At 35.3% G+C, this 15,228-nt stretch overlaps 1 protein-coding gene across 1 annotated transcript; it reads right to left on the bottom strand.

Annotated features, from left to right (window-relative positions):
• Nucleotides 1-9,780: 9,780 nt before the first annotated feature.
• LOC125675899 (nacrein-like protein) lies at nucleotides 9,781-14,360 on the bottom strand. Its single transcript, XM_048913733.2, has 8 exons — nucleotides 14,173-14,360; nucleotides 13,845-14,015; nucleotides 12,493-12,656; nucleotides 11,327-11,419; nucleotides 11,032-11,088; nucleotides 10,564-10,921; nucleotides 10,299-10,459; nucleotides 9,781-10,066 (listed from the first exon to the last, which is right to left on the bottom strand). The coding sequence occupies exons 1-8, from the start codon at nucleotides 14,309-14,311 to the stop codon at nucleotides 9,893-9,895; spliced, it is 1,317 nt and encodes a 438-aa protein (XP_048769690.1). The 5' UTR covers nucleotides 14,312-14,360; the 3' UTR covers nucleotides 9,781-9,892.
• Between the last annotated feature and the right edge of the window lie 868 nt (nucleotides 14,361-15,228).

Here is a 15,228-nt window from a genome sequence, read left to right as displayed (position 1 = left end):
TACCAACACCCTTTAGGAGATTGGGGTAAGCGGGGGGTATTCTTAGTGAGCATTGCTCACAGTACCTCTTGTTTCTAACAAACGTATAGCCTGTAAAAGATGTTTTGGTTTCAGCAAGGTTATCACTATTCCCCTCCAAAGATGCTAGAGCATTTGCGTAGGTTTTTGTCATATTGTGGTTTTCTACTTTCTCTGATTCTTTTCTGTCACGTGACGTAGAGGCATTTACTTCCGGAAAAGTAGTTAGAACACCTCGATCCATTAATATTCTTTCATCAGTTTGTTTGTGAATCCGCGTCACTTCTCCATCGCTTTTCGTGCTGTTAGTGTTCTCATTTTCACTGTGTCGTGTAGTCTTTTGTTGCTGCACAATTTGAGTTTGTTTATCAGCAGAAGGCATTTTGGGAGATCCCTTTGTATTCTGATGACCCCTTTGGATTTTCCTTAATTCTTCTTTGTTGGATTCATTGGCGTCCTCGCAGGACTTTAGCCTTTGCCGTAGGAATTTGATTTCGGATTTTAGTTGTGCTGTACTATCTGCCAGTCTGTTTTTTTCTTCCGCACAAGTTGAAATTTCTGTTTGTAGACGATTGTTATCTGCACGTAATTGACGAATGTCGTTAGTTTTTGACCGTAGTTCACAAGCAAAGGTCGCTTTCAGTTCTGTTAGAGATTCCCTGATAGGGAGGAGTTAGAATTTTAAAAGATATATGAATTGTGCATGGAAGATTTGAGTTTTGAAAAACACATCACTGTTCTGTAACAGTAAAATTTGAAGATTTGTCTGAATGTAATCAGGGAAAGAGCTGGCGAAAGTAAAATGGACATGTAGGCATCTGTAACACTTGTTGTCTATTAACATGAATCTAGGAAATGATCGGCGCCTTTGAAGTATATGTTTTCAGCGCTAGGCTATCACGACGTGTTTTCACGGTATTACACGGAGTATATAATTTTACCTTTTGAATATAATGCACAAAAAACGATGAAGAAACTATAAAGATATATTTTCCATGGACAATTTTTGATTGTTCGATTGAGGTGATTTCGTATTCTAACCCTTGATTTTGTTAATTTTCAGATCCTTTGAAATTTGTAGAGTGCTTCATATTGATATTGATTGGCGTTGGTATTTTAAGATGGTTATCATTTCTATGCTTCTATACCACCCACCGAGTCTACGTGGCATGTTTCTATATCAATTATCACTCTACCACGTGTATGACGTGAATTACAGAATCTTTAGATGTACAAGAACCGCTAGTTATGTATTAATGTTTATAGGTTGCGTGGACATTTTTGATTTTATATATATATACACTTCGTACCAGCGGTGGCCGAGAGGTTCGAATCCCGGCCGCGACACACCTAAGTCGGTAAAAAAAACAGGTAGTGACAGTTCCATCACCAAACGCTCGGCATCAGGTGTGAATGTCACGGGTCCTCGGAGATGACCTTAAAAACGGATGACCCGTGTCACAGTAGGTGTGGCACGCTAAAGAACTCTCACTGCTCAATGGCCGTAAGCGCCGAGATAGGCCTAAATTTGAAGCCCTTCAGCGGTCTTGGTGACGTCTCCATATGAGTGAAAATTTTTCGAGCGAGACATTTAGCAAGATACAATCAATCAATCAATCGTTACTAGCTTGAAAATACGGATGTATATTTAATTGTTCTTATAAAATTTAGAAATTCATTTCATAATTAAGGAATATCTCCCTCACGCCTTAGACGAATTTGACTCCATGTTTTTGGCACACTGTATTTCCCTATAATAGCTCTAAACACACACACACACACACACACACACACACATATATAGATAGATAGATAGATAGATAGATAGATAGATAGATAGATAGATAGATAGATAGATAGATAGATAGATAGATAGATAGATAGATATATATATATATATATATATATATATATATAGGTAAAAAATAAAAATGAAACACGAAGACGTTTAGTAAAGCTTTAGCGCTTTCATTTCAAATCTTCAGAAGCTTTACATTTAGTAACATAGCGACGTTACGTCACAAACAGCGGAACGTTAAAATTAAACAGATTTGTTTAATTTTAACGTTCCGCTGTTTGTGACGTAACGTTGCTATGTTACTAAATGTAAAGCTTCTGAAGATTTGAAATGAAAGCGCTAAAGCTTTACTAAACGTCTTCGTGTTTCATTTTTATTTTTACCTATACTTTTACCGATCATTGCGAAAAGTAACTATTATCTATCTATATATATATATATATATATATATATATATATATATATATATATATATATACATGTACCTCATTATTCCGGTGAACTGCAGGTGAAGGGCTGCAAAATTTAAGCCTATACTCGGCGCTTACGGCCTTAGAGCAGGGAGGGATATTCATCGTGCCACACCTGCTACGACACGGGGCCTCGGTTTTTGCGATCTCATCCAAAGGACCGCCCCATTTAGTCGACTCCTACTACAAGCAATGGGTATTGAGGACGTATTCTAACTCGGATCCCAGGGGAGGGCCGAATGAAACGTGAGGAGGGACGCCTGAAAGGGAGAGCCCAATTAGGGTTCGTTATGTGGAACGAAACTGTAAGAGGGGCCCAAGACAGGAGCTATAAGAGAATGCATGTTCGAGGTTCTATTCTTCTCGAGGAGAGAAGGAATTATGTCAATTCCAAAAGATGAAGATAACGAATAGTGACCGATCTCATAACTCTTATAAAAATACAAAATAGAGAGTAGAGAAACATGGACATGTGAATAAAAATGATATTGTTGGTAGGTAAAACTCCGCCGATGGATAGCCGAGCATAGGCTTAAATTTTGCAGTCCTTCACCGGCAATGGTGACGTCTCCATGTTAGTGAAAGATTTTCGAGAGGGACGTTAAACAATATACAATCAATTTATTATCAACGATATATCTAAATGTCGAGTTGAATAATGTATTATTACATGTTTATTCTTCCTAGGCACCTGGTCCCACCTCTGGTGTGTCCAGGAGTCCGTGTTTGCCCAACTACTAGTATCTATTTTATATTGCGTGTAGGAGTTATGAGATTGATCGCTGTTCGTTATCTTCACCTTTCGTTAATGTTGTACGTTCCAAGTAACTTGTCAGATCTTATTGTTCAAAACTTTATATTGAATAGTAAACTTTTTTCTGGCTAATACCATAAATGTATTGCCATTATAAGAATTGTCTGTATCTTTTTTATTCCATGCAAAACTAGCAGGTACTATAAAAATTTACCCAGATAGTACAAGTATTCATTTTATGATTAAACATTTTTTTGAAGAATTTATCGATGCTAAGTTTGTGAGTAAAATCTCAGGAGTTTACACATCGATAATTTTTTCAAAAAGAATGTTTGATTCTTATAATTCCAATTCGACCCCTGTATTATCAATTTCAAAAATTTCAATAGTTTCCCCGCACGATGTTCTTTGTTTTCAGGCGCGTATGTGTACATGCGATTTTGGATTTATTGATGTGTAAATTCTCATTTAACTTTCATTAGAATTGTAATAAATAACATTGGAATTATTGTCATGTATCTATTATCAATATATCTAATTATATATTTATATCTGTTTATAAACACAATTTGTCTAATTGGCATCCAGACATAAATCTAAATATGCATATCGGTGAAGATTACCACTATAAGACATGATTGCCATTTCGTAAAATTTTGCTGTGCTGTATTGAGAACTTACTATATTTCCACAAAGATGCTATAGAATATATAAGTGCTTCAAACGCAGAAAAATACGTCTTAGAAGTGAAGGAGGGTTATAAAATTACATATATATTTTGAATCATCTACCTATTTTCTATCAGAATCTGCTAAAAAGTGAAAATGAGTAAAAATTGTCATAAGGGCCCTTTTGCCGTGGGTGCAATCATATAAGTTACATCTTCTTCATACAGTGATAAGATATTATATAAATAATATTTAGGAAACCTCTTATGCACAAGAAGAGATAGTCTAGATTGATATAACCCTGTTGGATTATACATAATCTCATATATTCACATTGTTTGTTGGTATGATGATACTGACATCTTCTTTAAAATCAGCAGCAAATGACTGCCATTAATAATGAAGGTGAAGATAACGAAAAGTGATCAATTTCATAACTCCCACAAGGAATACAAAATAGATAGTTGGGCAAACACAGACCCCTGGACACACCAGATATGGGATCAGGTGCCTAGGAGGAGTAAGCACCCCCTGTCGACCGGTCATTACAATACATTGTAAGTCCAGGGAGAGTACATGTACATAACGTAATGTAGATATCAGTCTATTTCCTCTTTCTGTGTAATTTCTACATTCTCACAAGAAGTGCTTGGTGCTTTCTACTGACCGATATGAACAAAAATGAGAGCTACTTGACCATTCCTTGTACCAATATGAAAATAATTTTGTAATGGCATGTTGGTATCTAGGAAGTATAATGACGAGTTGTTTTGTATTGATTGGGATGATTTATTCTAAAGTTGCATTGTGTTTGAGAAAAGAGTCGTACTTCTGTGTTCTTGTTAGAAATTCTTTTATCGAATTGGTTTGCTGAGTATTGTAAGTATGGTTCGGGCTTTCGTGGATAATATTTACTAAGTAATTGAGATATTTGTTATGATATGGTTTGTGTAATTGTCGATACCGATATTTTTCTCGACACTTAGAAAATGTCTCCCATTGGGGGTTTTTTTTATATGAAAAGGATTAGAGATCGTTTTCTTGCCACAAGTAACTATCCTGCTGCTTCCAAATTTATCATTCATGTTGTTAGTTAAGTTATATATCAGCATATTCTAGTTGTAGTTGGACAAATAAAGGATAAAGAGTTTGTAATGTTTTCCTTTCGAGATTAAACTTGCTCTTTTAATACATCATACCAAGACGGCTATAAGATTTAGAGACAATATCTTGTACAAGAAGACTCCAAAAAATTGCTTGTAATTGTAACACCGAAATACTTGCGAGACAGAAATGTATCGTTAAAGACAAGTGAAAGTGTTTGCTTTTTGTTCCTCTAGATATACACGTAGTTAAACATTTTGGTTGGATTAAAAGTTACTAATCATTTTTGGACCATTTGTCAAATTTGATAAGATCGCTATTGGCGTGGCGGAAGTATACAGATTGTCCACTACAACATAAAGTGAGGTATCATAGACAAAGGAGTTTAATCGAGCATTCAATAAGATAATATACATGTATATTGAAAATAGAAGAGGACCAAGAACGTTCCCTTGAGGTACATCCTACTTGATAAGTTTTTCTGTTGAAATCCCCTCCGACCCCGTTTTGATTTAGAGAAAATTATTAATGTAATATATATATATATACGGTGTGACCGTTGGACTGAGCGAAGCATGGTCATTGGCGTGTCTCAAGTGCTAATCATAATTTCGTTAAGTACGATAAATTATAATTCATTTAAAAATATTTTTTATTTTTAGAAATTCCCCTTGCGTTAAACGACCAGTAACATCTAAATATGAAAGGGATGGTATATGAAGATAGCTGCAGGATCCACTTATTTATTTAACGCGGGGAATATATACCGCCAGGCGACGTAAGCGTGCATTGTGACGTCACATTTAGCCTCGGTTTTTTTCTCTCTTTCAGATCAAATAATATATAGACAACAATACATTTCGTTTTCAATTTTAAAGACAGTTAAAACTGAACAAAGGTAACCATCAAATTCAAAGTGGTAATTAGATAGGCGTAAATATGTTGTACATTTTTTTATTTAAAGAAACTTATGAACTCGTTCATCTATTTAGTCGTATTACTGTTTTTCTATTTGATGAGTGGCTAAAAACTTTAACAATAATAATTATCCCATTTATTTTTAACAAACTAAGTGTTTGGATTACAAATTAAACGTCAGTCTTGTATGTTGGCATTCGAAATTAAAACACGAATAACTGTAGAAGCAACTAATGAACAAAACAAAATAGCGGCGCCGATATGGATCGCAGAAGGATAATTGGTACCCTCAAGTAGGACCCGGGGTCACCCGAAAGTAGTTCTTATATTTCGAAATAAATGCGCGTAATGATAAATACAAGTAAAACTCTTATCTGTTAGAAAAGGGTGAATATGCCTACTTTCTGCATGAATTGGTCATTGTCGAAGCAGAAATATTTTGGCAGGTATACATGCTCTAATTTACTTTCTGTTATGAATCCCTTTGTGAGATCTTTCCACTTTTCTATGTATTTCTTATGTTTATTAATTACTATTATTATCAATCAAATTTCATCATTATATAAAACCGAAGAAATATGCTTTAGTGGGACCATATCAATGTAAGGGAATTGTTCCCAACCTGTTGATTAATGGTTCTACAAAGGTTACCCGTGGTCACTATTATGATATAATGATCATATCATGGTTATCTCTGGTCACCCATTGATGTAATAGTCATACAAGGGTTACCACTGGTCATTCATTGATGTAATGGTCGTATAAGGGTTCGCTTTGGTCACCCATTGATGTCATGGTGTCAAATAAAAGTTTCCTCTAGTAATGATCATATAAGCGTTACCTTTTGTCACCTATTGATGTAATGGTCATATACGGGTTACGTCTGGTCACCATAGATAAAATGATCAAATAAGAATAACATTTGGTCATCAAATGATGTAAATATCATATAAGGTTACATCTGGTCATCCATTGATGTAATGATCATACAGGAGTTACCTCTGATCACCCATTGATGTAATGGTCATATAAGGAATTCCTCTGGTCACCCATGGGTGTAAATGTCATTTTATAAAAGGTTTCCTCTGGTCACCCTTTGATGTAATGGTAATACAAGGGTTTCCTCTGGTCACCATTGACAAAATTGATAGAAAGGTGTCCTGAGGTAATCAGTGTATGGATGACCATACGTCACCCTTATTTATATTTCTACTTCTATTTCAAATAAATAGCCAAGTAACAGATAGAGTGACCACATGACCAATCTCCTTCTATATCCGAAAGGACACGCCTTATATATGTTATATTTTTTTATTTACAACAATTCTAATGAACAATTACAAAGTCAAACCATAACATAATTTAGACAAATTACTCATGGACCATCTGAAGATAAATTTGGACAACACTTACTTAGATTTGGTGAAAATATTTACAAACGGATAGACAAATAATCAAAAAAGCTCATTTTATTCTTTGACTCAGGTGAGCTAAACATTTCATCTTGACATTTCGTAGCATTATAAAATATAATCCGACGTAACATAATTTTCAAGTCTGAAATCAATAGGTGACCAGAGGTCACCCTCTAGGTGTAACATTATTTTATTATTATCTGTTAATAAATTAAAAATAAATAAAAGTATGATATTCCAAGTTCAATTTCACTGCATTGTATTTATTATAAGCTAGGTTCATATCACATTCTCGTATTTGGGAAAATCTGTTGGATGCAGATAACAGTGAATTATCATTTTCAAAATTAGGCTATTTTTTGCTAAGAAATGATGACATGTAAATGATCAATAATGGCTTGCTCAATATTCATTTTCCTTTGGCAGTGTACAGTATACAGTGTCTGCATTACTTTTATGTTGGACCATTAACTGTTTAGAAAATAGGGTGACCCTGGGTCCTACTTGAGGGTACGAATTATCCTTCTGCATATGGATCACAAAATTTTCATTGAATGTATATATAGATTATCTCTATTTCTTTGCTGATTTTCTCATATATTTTTTTCCTTTTACATGCGCGTTACCTTTTGAGTCTTGCTTCGAGGACGGGCTTTCGGATGTTGGCTCATTCGAGCTTCGCTCGGTATTACTTTGTTGGAAAAGGTTTCTCTATTCAAATTACAAACTACACGTCATCTAAAAAAAATTTAAATCGTGTGTAATAAAGTATATGAGTGATCTGTTTAACTTTCATAATTACTTTTACACGTGAACACTTCACAACTGAAAGACCCACGTTCGATTCTCAATTCCAGCATTATATCAGACAAAAGGCGTTTGACATAGATAATGACTGTTCGTTCACCATGCGCCCGGCCACGCATGGGTCTTTTGAATATGACTTCAAAAAAAGACATCTAGTATCACTGTAATCTTGGCACAATGAAAGGTGAAGATAACGAACAGTGATCAATCTCATAGTTCCTATAAGAAATGCAAAATAGAGAGTTGGGCAAACACGGACCCCTGGATGTACTAGAGGTGGGATCGGGTGCCGAGGAGGAGTAAACATCCCCTGTCGACCGGTCACACCCGCCGTGAGCCCTTTAGCCTGATCGGGTAATCGGAGTTATCCGTCGTCAACATCAGTGTGCCAAGAACAGCGTAACAATCGGCATGAAACACGTCAGACAGCATTTTGACCCAATAATAGGTTGTATTGGCAAATTAGATCGTTATAACGACCATAGAATTTGCAAAATGCTGATTTTAAACGAGACTGTTGGAACCCCTGCACCATCTACTTGTTTGCCAGTAGCCTGCTTCGATTTCAAAACTGACAATACCCAGAACAAGCTCTTGCATATCGAATCAATTGAGAGATGTAAACACCATATGCAGGTAATAGTGGAATATTGTTACATAGATATGGGAAGTTGACGATGGAGAACTTGAAATTATCCCGTTTGTCATAAAGTTGAGTTGTTAGTTTGCCGTTAATATCTACTTTCAATAAAATATCTAAGTATGAAGCAGAAGTGGACGACGCTGTGGTGTCTTTTATTTCGAGTTCACTGGGATATATTGAATCGAAATATGAATGAAAATTATCATTGTTAATAGTGTAAAACTTATACGTACCAATTTTGATGCACCAGATACGCATTTCGACAAATAATGTCTCTTCAGTGATGCTCAACCGAAATGTTTGAAATCCGAAATAACAATGAAGTTTTAGAGCTATGTTTTAGGGAAAAACAGTGTGCCAAAAACGTGGAGTCAAATTCGTCTGAGGATAAGAGCTATGCGTGAGGGAGATAATCCTTAATTTTGAAATGAATTTCTAAATTTTATAACAGCAATTAAATATACATCCGTATTTTGAAGCTAGTAACGAAGTACTTAGCTACTGGGCTGTATGGACCCTTGGGGACTAACAGTCCACCAGCAGAGGCCTCGATCCAGTGGTTATAATGTAAAACTTATGCGGTACCAATTTTGATGCACCAGATGCGATAATACATTGTCAATATATCGAAATGTCGAATTGAAGTTCACAGCAAGAGATTTCTTTCTTCTCGTGTTGAAGTGTTTGAATAAATTCTGCTTCATATTAATATAAAAACAGGTCAGCTAACAAAGGAGCACAATTCGTGTCCATGGCAATTCCAAAAAGCCATTGCTGTTACGGCTCTGAGCCATGCATAGGTCAAAATCTGTTGTACTTTTAAAACATAAAGTTGCTGATGTCTCTACATGAAGGAAAACTTCCCGAACTGGACGTAAAACAATAAACAAGCAGTAACTAATGGTAACAAAATGAAAAAAAAAACCCAACAACATTGAAACAACTTTGATAAATCTTGCCGTACATAGAGACGAGAACCATATTTATAGTTGTTGATAGTTAGAAGATGAAACAAAATAGTAATTTATTTTAAAAACGGAAGCACACATTCATGAATAGAGTTTCGTCTTGCATCAATGTATTCATAACCACACTTGTGAAGATTTATGTCTCTAAAACTTTCAGTATTTCTAATTTGGTGGTAATGTAATGTGATGGATTATGTAAACTGAAACAAATACTGGAAATTGTTTAATTCTTTTAATAAATATCGTTAGATATTAACAATTGTATAAAAATAAATAGTAAAAAGAGGTAGAAAATTGTCAAATAAATACACAATGAATATAAACAAAAGTTACTGATTTACACCACAAAACGAGGTTTCTTCCTGGGCTGCATTCCAAAGAAAATTTCGGAACACTTCTACCCGATGCAGTCCTGATTTTCCGCGCTGAATCGGCCTTCGAGTTCCATGGGCCATCAACGGTGCGTGCGTAGTGTCCTCCATTAACTGTAGCATCCGGTAAGCCTAGAATTATAAAAGATAATAACTATTATTTCTAAACATAATCCAGCATAATCTCTGCAATCTCAATTCTATCATAATGTAAAATCACCATGATTTCGTGTTTGAAGAGTTGTCGTTCTTTATTCAAGATAACTTTCTCTAGATATATGAATTCGTGTGAACCATGAATAAAAAAAATTAAAACTAAATAAACCCATGGATTTTATTGCCAGATTTCAAGGACAACGCCTACCTTTTTGGATATTTTTATGGGGCACCTCATAACAATCCACTGAACCGTTTCGTAACAAGGGGGCGCTGTAAGAGATCCGGAGTAGGTGTAATAATTCCAACTAAAGGGAAGAATATCCCGGGGTGTGATGTTCTCCAAAATCCTGGTCAACTTTTTAGCCTCTACAGAAATAGAATTATTTTGCATAATATAAAGCTGTTTGTGTAAGAATGTGATGAGTCAAGCCTATAAACTACATGTATTAACAATTAGGCTTCAATTTTACCTGGCTTGGATTTTGGCTTGTACTCTCGAATTTTCTCGTAATATTTCTCCATAAGGTGACTTAGTTCGTGAGCATATCGCACTCTGCAGACTTTTGGTAGGGAGCAGTAATTATTTGGTGTCTGGTTAACCTGGACAAAGTCATTACGTCGACATTTTTTCAGTCCACTACACTCCTCGTCCCCTGAACACCTTGCAACTCCGGAAGCACGACAGACAAGACCTTCTCCAAACTTGTCTGAGCATGCGTTGTTCTTTGTTGTTTTGCAGAAGAGATCGTTAGATCTTTTACAGACACACTTTTCTCTCCGGCAAGCGAGGTCCAATGGTGCGCATGGGCAAGGCTGGTTCACACTCTCCTAGAAGTATCAATAAAAACAAACGATGACGTCATACAAGCAGATACCTAGTCCACAATTTTTAATAAATTAATATTTTTGAAGGACAGATTAAATATACAATATTCTACCTTGTCTCTAAGTTCTAAAGACACGCTGTCAATATTCTCCCGCTCATCCGTCGCCACCTATAAAAATGAAAGAAAATTATGTCATTTTCGAATGAGGAAAACATTTGCATGATTATCTTGACAAGTTTCTTGTAGCGACAGTCTTGTGATATTCCACTTAACAAAAACAATCATCACGTCAATCAAAATTGTCCATTTGTTTCATTAAGAACAAACATTTCCGTGAACTTAGACCGTGTCAGAATTGAATCTCCAACCTTTGACAATAAAACATTCATCAGATAAATGTACCAACCTGAACCTGCACTGCTATCACTGTGATCCCGCCATTCTTTCCCTTGGCTTCTTTTGCGTCCTTAAAGTGCTCATTATAAAACAAAGCATGCACCTGGGAAAAAAAATTTGGAATTTTAATGATGTTTTTATTGTTCTGATCCATTGCTTAATGATAATTAATTTCGAGGAAACTATGCAAGGTATCCATTTATCTACTCGTGAAAGTCGTTGAAAAACTTTACCGAAAGTATTTTTTGTACATATATTTACATATATTTCTTCATAGAAGCTCCATGGGTTCTAAGTAAACATTTAAGCAAGTAAATTCTAAAGAAACATTTATGCATGTACATAGAGAATAGGAATTGAAATTTCATATGTTCTTCTTTAATATTTCTGCAAATTTCATTCCGTTTAGAGTTGTTTCCGGTAAATAAAGTACATATAACGATTTCGCCCAAAGTGTATCAAAGTTTACAGATGATAATGGCATCGCAAATTTCTAAGATACTGTTTATAAGTTTCAGTGGAACATGATCGCTCATATTCATAGTTATGATATAGTCAATGATTTGTTTATTTTAAGTCTCTTCATGGTTTGTTTTTTTTTAAATTCATATCCAAACGCCACCAGCTGTAGGTAAAGTGCCATGAATTTAGCCTTATGCATGCTGCTCAAGGACGTAACATTGAGAGTTCCTTTTGCCAACCGAACGCCTGCCGCGACACGGGACATCGGTTTTTAATGTCTTATCCGAAATATCTCGACTATCACCTCTAAATGAGGTTTTTTGCAAAGGAGCAGTCACTAAGTATCATACACCGGGTGTGACCGGTCGACAGGGGATGCTTACTCCTCCTAGGCACATAACCCCACCCCTGGTGTGTCCAGGGGTCCGTGTTTGCCCAAATATCTATTTTGCATTGCTTATAGGAGTAATGAGATTGATCACTGTTCGTTATCTTTGCCTTTCATCATTGTGTCTTGGGGTTGATGTGAGCTCGAACCAGCAACCTCCCAGTCACCAAGCAAACGCTTTAGCATCTCGTCCACTTATTATGTATTTCAATCATTGCGATTGGTTCAACTCGAAAGTTTTGGAAGAGACATGTATTGACCTAACATATAAGGTCTTGACACCGCAAGTGCGTTATCTAGTACTTAGAATAAAAATCTAGAATTACCTCTATTGGAGCAAAGTTGTTGTCTACTGAGTGCTCAGAGCCCGCAGATTCCAGTATACCAGTATGCACGTGTATTTCTTTGAAGATGAATTTATCGTGGCCCTGACCTGGGACATTAAATAACTTGATTTTCTTATTAGTCGTCTCGAACTCGGGATGGTGACCTAAAACAATGCAGAAATATCATAGACTTTTACAAAGTAGCACTTTTCTTTCATGAACTTAAGTTATGTTTTCACTAATGATTTCTACAGAAAAAATTAAGCTGTAAAACTGTTCACTGTGGAGGTCATTAGTGAACATATAATTATTATGTAAATGTCTGTGGTTGTCAGCTTTAATGAAGAGTCGTTAACAACCCTTTAGTTTAGAAGTTCTAGAATGACACAGGACTTCCTGAAAGACAGTATGCAGGTGGCACTGCCTCGTATCAGTATCTCTATCTTACCAATTTATTCATTAATTTATTTTATTTTTCATTTAATTTTTTTCTATGATATTAAAATAATTATTCAAAATGTGCAAGTAACATAAAACAAGCGTAAACGCTTTGCCAGTTGAAAATATGCACGATTTCTAATGAAACAGATTTAAAACAATTTAACACATTACTTAATTTTGTTAAATGGTTTTGGTATACTTATGCATTCATCAATAGCATGCGATTTAGCCTAATAAATATAAAACCATATTTAGATATGCGCACATGATGAGATAGAACCTTCGTATGTTCCTCGATCTCCTTGAATAAAAACCTTTAAGTTATCATCATCTTAAGTTTAAGATCACAACATCGTCAACTTTGTCTATTCCTATATGTAAGGTATCTCATCGATGTCTATAGCTGTAAAAATAGAATCTGAATTAGGTATCTTGCCGTTGTCTATAAGTGTATATTAGGACCCTAAAGTCCTCTAACTGTTATAAGTTCTTACCGTAGCTATATAGTAGGTTTCTTACCGTTGTATATAGCTATATATTAGGTTTCTTACCGTTGACTATAGCCGTATATAAGGTCTCTTACCGTTGTACATGTATATAGCTATATATTAGGTTTCTTACCGTTGACTATAGCCGTATATAAGGTCTCTTACCGTTGTACATGTATATAGCAATATATTAAGTTTCTTACCGTTGACTATCGCTGTATATAAGGTATCTTACCGTTGTCTATATAAGGTTTCCTACCGTTGTGTATAGCTATATATTTAAGGTATCTTACCGTTGACTATATTTGTATATAAAGTTTCTTACCGTTGACTATAGCTATATATAAGGTTTTTTTTATCGTTGTCAATATTTGTATATAAAGTTTCTTACCGTTGACTATAGTTGTATATAAAGCTTCTTACCGTTGTTGACGGCCTTGCCTTTGATCCTCATACACAAGTTGTGGAAGCTAAGTTTTTGTGTGGCCATATACACAGTGTCGAGAGTCCGGATGTTGATGGGAGACTGTCTCAGATTCCAGAAAGTCGTACAGTTTCCCCACTGGTGTGATATCTTATTCCAGTTTGGGGGTGCTATGATTCACAAAGGAACATAAAAGATTAAGGAGTCATCATGGAAAATTTACATTTCTCTCGTTCCGATATAAAAATAAAACTTGATGTGCTTGGCATTAAGGATTTAGAAAATATAATACATGGGGGAAACTGAGGTTTTAATTATCAAACTTACACAAACAGGACTGTGGATCATAGTTGAACTTGGCTTTCTTGGGGTCGGGCTCGTAACACTTCGTCATCATACACGAGACAGAAGTGATCGTCAATGTTAGAGAAGCGAGTGTAAGAGCTGAACGCAGAGTGGGACCCATAGTCTCTCAAAATCAACCGTTTCCTCGGGACCGTTGTGGAACTCTGAAGGGGATGTCTACCAAGCTGTGTTTTGTATAGGGTTAGCAGAAAACATGAACCCAGGGGTAATTAACATCGTGTAATAATTCCATCGTCATAAATGCATAAAACATGCGAAAGTATGTAACATTGAGTAGGTGTGCTGCTTATTAATTTAATTTTATTGCACGAACTTCGACAGGAAATGTATTCAAATTCAAGACTATTGCTCCTTGCATTTTGAATTTTAATGATATGCAATATTTGTTTGACATGGACACCGACAAGGCACTGTCAGATGAAATATTGCATGCTCTATAAACCTTTTGACAGCAATGTCATTTATTTTCATTAATATTATGAAAGTCAATGTTTATGCAATTATTAACTAGAAATGAAGCACTTCCTGAATCTTTTCTCATTCTAACTAATTAATTTTTTAAACTACATCTTTTATTCAGACATCATGCGATCATTTAAAGAGAAGAATTTTACTTTCCTTCATATGAAGAGAGGTATTCTGCGCTTTTTCAAATAAAAGATTGATTGTTTAAAGTCCCCCTCGAGAATTTTTCACTCTTATGGAGACGTGATTTTTCATACGAAGAAAAAAAAAATGCTTTTTCATATGAAGAGAAATATTTTTCACTGTTTTCATTTGAAGAGAAGTTTATTACGTTGCTTGTTTCACATGAAGAGACGTATTTTTCGGTGTTTTATAGGAAGAGAAGTATGTTGCGCTGTTTTATAGGAAGAGAAGTATGTTGCGCTGTTTTATAGGAAGAGAAATATGGTGCGCTGTGTTGTAGGAAGACAAATATGTTCCGCTGTTTTATAGGAAGAGAAGTATGTTCCGCTGTTTTATACATGTAGGAAGAGAAATATGTTGCGCTGTTTT

The sequence above is a fragment of the Ostrea edulis genome, chromosome 3, assembly GCF_947568905.1.
Source record: "Ostrea edulis chromosome 3, xbOstEdul1.1, whole genome shotgun sequence".
Classification (NCBI taxonomy): Eukaryota; Metazoa; Mollusca; class Bivalvia; order Ostreida; family Ostreidae; genus Ostrea; species Ostrea edulis.
This window is presented reverse-complemented; position numbering and strand designations above follow the sequence as displayed.

Excerpts from the sequence above, each read along its gene's own strand:
- LOC125675899 (XM_048913733.2), bottom strand. The coding sequence starts at position 14,311 with ATGGGTCCCACTCTGCGTTCAGCTCTTACACTCGCTTCTCTAACATTG. Across the intron at positions 14,016-14,172 it reads TGATCCACAGTCCTGTTTGT|CACCCCCAAACTGGAATAAG; the intron begins GTAAGTTTGATA and ends TGTGAATCATAG. Across the intron at positions 10,460-10,563 it reads CAAGCCAAAATCCAAGCCAG|AGGCTAAAAAGTTGACCAGG; the intron begins GTAAAATTGAAG and ends CTATTTCTGTAG.